The sequence below is a fragment of the Coffea arabica genome, chromosome 10e (assembly GCF_036785885.1).
Source record: "Coffea arabica cultivar ET-39 chromosome 10e, Coffea Arabica ET-39 HiFi, whole genome shotgun sequence".
NCBI classification, from domain to species: Eukaryota; Viridiplantae; Streptophyta; class Magnoliopsida; order Gentianales; family Rubiaceae; genus Coffea; species Coffea arabica.
In genome coordinates, this window is record NC_092328.1 from 22,696,582 (window position 1) to 22,704,158 (window position 7,577).

The 7,577-nt window shown below is 37.2% G+C and overlaps 1 protein-coding gene across 1 annotated transcript; it reads left to right on the plus strand.

Moving 5' to 3' along the window:
- Positions 1–258: 258 nt before the first annotated feature.
- LOC140015174 (uncharacterized) lies at positions 259–1,077 on the plus strand. Its single transcript, XM_072067077.1, has 2 exons — positions 259–847; positions 1,058–1,077. Exons 1-2 carry the CDS (start codon positions 259–261, stop codon positions 1,075–1,077), a joined length of 609 nt encoding a protein of 202 aa, XP_071923178.1.
- Positions 1,078–7,577: the final 6,500 nt, after the last annotated feature.

Consider the following 7,577-nt stretch of genomic DNA (forward strand, 5'->3'; position numbering starts at 1 on the left):
TTCGCGGTTCTGGCAGAAAATGCAAGAAGTGTTGGGGACTAAATTGAATTTTAGCACTACTTACCATACACAGACTGATGGACAGTCCGAGAGGACGATTCAAACTCTTGAGAACATGTTGAGAACCTGTATTTTGGATTTTGGAGAGAGTTGGAGTAAGTACTTGACATTAGTGGAATTTGCTTATAATAATAGTTTCCATTCATCCATCAAATGGCTCCGTATGAAGCACTTTATGGCCGGAAGTGTAGGTCTCCGATGTGTTGGGATGAAGAAGGTAAACGAAAGATTTTGGACCCCACTGCAGTGCCTTGGATTGAGGAAGCGCGAGAAAAAGTGAAGTTAATACGTCAGAGGATTCAAACCGCACAGAGTCATCAGAAGAGCTATGCAGACAATCGAATGAAGGATTTAGAATTTGCGGTTGGAGATCAAGTTTTTCTTAAGATTACTCCTCTCAAAGCAAGTTGGATGTCAAGAAAAGGAAAGAAGTTGCAACCTAGATTCGTAGGGCCTTATAAAATTCTTCAACGTGTAGGAAATGTGGCTTATAAGTGGGAATTGCCATCAAGTTTATCTCGGATCCATAACATTTTTCATGTATCGATGCTCAAGAAATATCATCCAGACCCGTCTCATGTCCTGCAATCGGAAAATGTTGAGATCGATGAGGCACTGACCTATGAGGAGAAACCGATAAAGCTTCTAGATCGTAAGGTGAAAGAACTGAGGAATAAGCGAATTCCGTTGGTGAAAGTTCTATGGAGGAACCACGAACTAGAGGAAGCAACTTGGGAAGTAGAAGAAGAAATTCGAGGAAAATATCCAAATCTATTCCCAAATCAAGGTATGAATTTCGTGGACGAAATTCTCTTAAGGGGGAGAGGATGTGATGAGAACATGAAGATTTGGATTCCTTTCAAGTCCAAAAAAATTCATTTTACAAGTCTTCACATTCCAATAATGGTTGATGGTGCAATCAGGCTCGAGAATCATTAAAAATCCAACCCCGTGTCATGCTTATTTCTTGTTATCATTTATTTGATTGAGTTTTCAGCAATGTTAGTTGTTAATTAGAGTTAATTTGAGAGTTGAGTAAGTTGTTTGAATTAGGGAATAATGGCTAAGGTCAAGTTGACCATAGTTAAGCCAATTTGAGTTAATTAGTTTCCTATTCTAGTTGAATTAGAGTTTTAGGAAAGTAGTTTATTGCTTCCAAATTTGTTTAGGAAGCTGTGTCAAGTTTGGAAGTCAAGTCAAATAAGGAAACTTGTATTGTTTCCAATTTAGATTAGGGTTTTGAGTCTTATAAGACTATAAATAGCCAAGCTTATGATATTTTTAAGGGGAAGACAATTATGAATAAATTTTGAGAGTTTTTTCTTGTTCCTTGGGAAGCGTCCCTTGATACAAAGTGAGTCGAATCTCCTTTGTTCAAGTTTTGGCTTATCAATTCAAGACCATGTTGAATTGTGCCGCCATTCTACCGTTCTAAACAATCTCGAGCGGCCCTTGATTGTCTAGAATCCATCTAATTTATCCATAACCTAATCAAAATAGATCCTTCTACTGCCTGATCGATTCGATTTCTTCTCGAGTGGTCCTTGGAGAATCGAGTTCGTATCATCTGGTATCAGAGCTTTGGCTCTTGATTCAGGTTAATATCCTTTTTCTTTTCTTATTTTTCCTATTTGTTTTTCTACCAAAACCCTAGCCACCTTTTGATTTAAAAAGAAAAAAAAAATTTGATTCTTGTTTTTTTTAATTTTATCACTTGAGTCTAACCTACCCCTTGATTGATCGAGGTTGGAATTTCTTGGTGTGATTACATTTTTGAAAACAGGTTTTTCAAGGGTTTAACTCCCATTAAATTTCTTCCAAGTGAAGTCATAACCTTGTGTCGAGTCGTCAAAAGCAACAAAAAAAAAAGACTGTTCACGGAGGTACTGCTCATAGGCACTGTTTACTACTATAGCAGTACTGTTCATCCGCGCATTATTGTAGTGTACTGTAGCAGTACTGTTCATCCAAATTTTTTTCCCTTGTGTTTGTTTCTTGTTGTTCTTGCTCCTTGTAGTTGGCTTGGTAATTTTTTGAAGTTCTTGGATTGCATAGTGGGTTCTTGAAAAAAATCTTGATATTTTGAAAACCCTAAAAGTCATCCTCTTGAATCTTGAAGTGTGGCTACCTTGTTTGGTTTCCAAATCGTGATTGGTTCCCAAATCTTGATTGATTTCCAATCAAAGACCCATTCCTACATTTTCGCCACCACCTCTCCTACGTTTTAGGACTTTCCTTAGCCCATTCATCTTATCCTCACTTTCGGCCATCTCTTCCGATATTTTAGGGAGTTAGCCACCACTGGTCACCCCTTTTTAAGAGAACAATTCGAACACACAAAGACAAGAAAAGGCAGCCTTGCGTTGGATTTGGAAATTGAGAGGGATTTGGAATCTTATTTCCACATTCTTGATTTCTAATTCTTGTTAGACTTGATTCATATTATCAGCTGCCAAAATCCAAAAATACACTTAGGAAACCTTCACAAAATAGCAATTTGCTTTCCAAAAGTGAATCCAAGAATCAAGCAAACTAAACTTCCAAATTCCAACCAAGTACAATTGGATTGACAAATGGAGCATGTGCAATGGTTCATGTTCATAATCAAGTTGAGTTGGCGGCATGCTTCTTGGATTGCATATATCAAGACATTCTCCAAGTTACTCCTTTGTAAGCAAGCACTCGATTTGAGGACAAATCGTCTTTCAAGAAGAGGGGAATGATGAGAACATGAATATTTGGATTCCTTTTAAGTTCAAGAAAATTTATTTTACAAGTCTTCACATTCAAATAATGGTTGATGGTGCAATCGGGCTCGAGAATCATTGAAGATCCAACCCCGTGTCATGCTTATTTCTTGTTATCATTTATTTAATTGAGTTTTCAGCAATGTTAGTTGTTAATTAGAGTTAATTTGAGAGTTGAGTAAGTTGTTTGAATTAGGGAATAAAGGCTAAGGTCATGTTGACCATAGTTAAGCCAATTTGAGTTAGTTAGTTTCCTATTCTAGTTGAATTAGAGTTTTAGGAAAGTAGTTAATTGCTTCCAAATTTGTTTAGGAAGCTGTGTCAAGTTTGGAAGTCAAGTCAAATAAGGAAACTTGTATTGTTTCCAATTTAGATTAGGGTTTTGAGTCTTGTAAGACTATAAATAGCCAAGCTTGTGATATTTTCAAGGGGAAGACAATTATGAATAAAATTTGAGAGTTTTCTCTTTTTCCTTGGGGAGCGTCCCTTGATACAAAGTGAGTCGAATCTCCTTTGTTCAAGTTTTGGCTTATCAATTCAAGACCATGTTGAATTGTACTGCCATTCTACCATTCTAAACAATCTTGAGCGGTCCTTGATTGTCTAGAATCCATCCAATTTATCCATAACCTAATCAAAACAGATCCTTCCGCTGCCTGATCGATTCGATTTCTTCTCGAGTGGTCCTTGGAGAATCGAGTTCGTATCAGGATGTGAGGACTCATGTTTTTATTCTTAAAATAGTTATTCATATAATTATTTACCCTAGTGTTAGTTAATTATAGTATCGTTACATGAATTTCTTTTAAATTTCATTTTATCGTGCGTGAATCGGAAGTTCGCATATTTCGCGTCGAATCGACTAAGTGGAGATTTGAGAAAATTATGCTAGACTACTAAGTGTGAATAATTATAGTGTTAAAAGAATTACATTTGAGGATTAGTGCACTAGTGCAACAAACAAGAGAGAAAAGTGGTAGTACGGGACACTATTCGAACACTATTTGTGGTTGACTTTTGCAAAAATTTTGGCCACAAATTTCTTCAAGCTTCCAAAGCAAGATTCAAACCACAACAACACTGTCAGTCTCTCCTCTTGTTTCGAGCGAACACTCCAAGGGAAAAGGAGGAAGAAAGCTCTTCTCATTTTTCTCCATTCTTGCTTCCATTCCACTTGAAATTCTTCACCCAATTCACATACTACTCGGAGATTTGTTCTAACTTGGAGAAAGGCATCATCTTGTGGACTTTGTTTGGAGAGTTTTGGTGAAAAATTTCTGGTTTCTTCAAGGGTTCAAGAGGTAACCCTTCACCTTCTTCAATCTTTCTAATTTCTTCAAGAATGAAGCTTAGTTTGCATAGGTTTACAACCCTAAGCAAGGAATAGGCTAGCAGACATGAGGTGTTTCATTTCTTACTTTAATCTCTAGGCTAACGATCTTGAGGTGGATTATAGGTAGCTGCCTTGAGGTGTAGTTGATTGATTGATGTTGTTTATGTGTTGTATGAGATGATATTGGTTAGAAAGTGAAGGAAAAATCGAAGGAAAATGGTGCAAGAGAGCTGGCCGAATTTCTGGTTATGATGTTCTATTTTAATTTCGAATTTTTGATGCTTGTTTGGCTGTGAAATTGATGGTTATATATGGTATATTGTGTGTACAAAGTGTCTTCCGAAAATCGTTTCAATTGGTTGCTCAAAACTAGGGTTTTCGAAAATGGAAGAAATCTGGAAATTGGTGTTCAGGGCAGCCAAACAGTAGTTGTTTGTTTGAACGTAACTCTTTGTGCAAAAGTCAAAATTGAGTGCCGTTAGTGGCATTAAAAACTGGACATTCATAGCTTTCCAACAGTATAAAAATCACCCACTAGTTCATTTTGAATCAACCGTAGTGATTCGGCAAATTTGACTGTCCTGTTGTGACTGTCTGTCCGAGAGGAATAGAGAAGCTGCATCTTGTGGCTTGAGTTTCTCTCACTTGTGAACTGATTTTGGAAATGATTCCTTCTGATGAAATGTAGTATTTTGAACCTATTTTACAACGCCATATACCATTCTTAATTTGAACTTGTATTGAGCGAGATGTGGCCTGATTTTGAAAGTGCAACAGAACTGGAAACTGGAAACTGGAAAGTTTTTCCCTTCTTGCTGGCCAAATGGTCAGGTTTGTTGTGTGATGTTTTATTTCAAAAATTTTGATATCAATTAACCATCAATTGCTTATTAAATGTTTATAGGACCTTGGTTTCAAAAAATGGATTGAATTGGGGCTGATTTCTTTGTGCAAAATGTTTGAAAAAGAAAGAAAAGCAAGAGGGCAGATTAGCCTTGAAAGATTTTTCGAACTTTAGTCATTTTGTTAACTGCCTTTCCACGTGAGTTTTGCGTGAAATTTGATAGAAAGGTAGTCCACATATGAAAGTTTAAGTGTACCAAATTTGGTGTAATTTTAATACCATTTCGAAACCCAAATGATGTTCCAAAGATGGCTTTTCAAATCTGCAAATTTCTGATCAGTGTGCAAAATTCAGCTAACTTTGAACCGTTATATCTTGATACTCAAAACTCCAAATTTAGTTCCATTTTTCATGTTTGAAACCTTGTTTTAAACTCTTATTGTGTTACGAATTTCAAGGGCTGATTCAATTTCTGTGAATTATGCCGAATTTCCAAAGATTACTAGAAAACCAAGATTGGTTCAAACTTGTCTTCTTGGAACTGAAACTTTGAGCTGAGAAATGAGTGATTTCTGTTTAGAAACATGGAAAAATGTCTTCTAGGAACTTTTAGTACGTCAAACCTAGTTTCCGACGATGTAAAGTTTTCCATTTTTGGACATGTCAAACTCAAGATTTGATTTTCCAAAGATTGTCGCGCAAAACAGAAATTTTCCGAATTCTTAAGAAAGGAGTTTTTGAGAACTCGTCACCTTATCTTGATATCGATAGATCATTTTAAACTTGATTTCATGGAAGAGACTAGTCTCTCTGTCTCTCTCTCTCTCTCTTGGAACTTTAAATTCCCACTTTTGAACCTCGATTTTCGAGAGATTAAGGCTCTCTTTTGAGACATTGACTTAGTCTAAACACGTGTACATTCTTTCTTGATTAATGCATGGTTGTGAGTAAAAGTTACTCGTTATTTGTTCAGGCGCTCAAGGGGATCTTCAAGAAAATCTCGAAGCGGATGCCTAAAAGCTTGTTTGAGCCCTTACTCACTTTTTGACATGGTGAGTGTCAAGTGCATGAATAGTTGCCAATTATATGAATTGCTTCGTATGGATTGAATGATTTGTGATTGTCGAGTCGAGTGTGTACTTTATCGCACTCGTTCTCTTTGAACTGATTGTATAACTGAACTGCTCATAACTGAATTTTATGTGATTGATGAAATGCCGATTGGAGTGAATCTCATCAGCCTATAACGGTATTAGTCGATTGCAGTGAATCTCATCGACTCATAACTGTAACTGGGGGACGCCCAAATCTCAATTGGCCGACCTTGCGACTCGACCTAGCAAGGGCTTGGGCGAGAAGCTCGGTGAACCATGAGATAATTATAAGTTTGATCTATTAAGAAATTTCGCTTGGCCTACTTGAGTAGTAGTGCCCTTTTATTGAAGAGCGGGCTCGGGACTGGGGTTTGTAACGGTGAATGGGAACTGTGAAGTAAGTGGAGTTCTACGGATCCAATACCGACCCGGTTGACGTAGTGTCATCGCGGGAAAGTAATTGATCGAGCATTGACGAAGCAAGTGGAACCTAGCTCCTGAGAGCTCCTGTATCCTTATTGAGTGTGTTTTATTTTAAATTGTGAGTTACTTGAATGTTATGGCTTTATTGCTCGCATAAGTGCTATTACTACTTGAACTATGTGTTTGCATGTTTTTCTTGGCCTCATTGAGCATTAGCTCATCCCATTAGCTTTGTTTTCCTTAACAGGAGCGGAAATGGGATGAATTGTGGAGAAGCCAACTTGAGGGCTTTTGATTAGGGTTTTTGAATGTAATTGTCTAGACAACTTTTGGAGGTTGTATATTTTGGAAATGTTGATGTACTTTTGGTAACTTGTGATGTAAGGTTTGTATATTTTAAGGAAGCGACTTTTCTTCACTCCGACTTTTGTTACTTGGTTATTTATCCTTAAATTTGAATTGGAATTGTATCGAGTCCTGACGAGAGCTGGGCATGCGTCTCGACGATACCCTTGGGTTCGCCCTTGGGAGAAGTGGGGGCGTCACATTGTGGGTTGAGATAATATCAAGATTTTTTACAATCTCGGGGATTAGTGGGGTCGAGGTTGTTCCATCTCTGTATCCATAAACTGATCAAGATAGATCCTTCCGATGCCTGATGGATTCGATTTCTTCTCGAACGGTCCTTGGAGAATCGAGTTCGCATCATCTGGTATCATATCTATGGCTCTTGATCCAGGTTAATATCTTTTTCTTTTCTTATTTCCTCTTTATTCTTCTACCAAAACCCTTCCCAATTAAAAATTTTTTTTTGTCACCTTAGGGTTTGAATTTCCACCGCTTTATTTGTGTTGTTGTTCTAGTTGATTCCTTAGTTCCTTGTTGAGTCTCCAATCGTATCTTGTTTCGTGTCACATCTTGTTTCGTTGCTTGTCAAAATCTGTTCGTAGTAACTTATATTGAGTCATCAAAAAAAATCGATACTGTTCATTTGGTAATGTTCACGACACTGTAGCAGTACTGTTCATCCGTCACTACTGTAGCAATACTGTTCATCATACTATAGCAGTATTGTT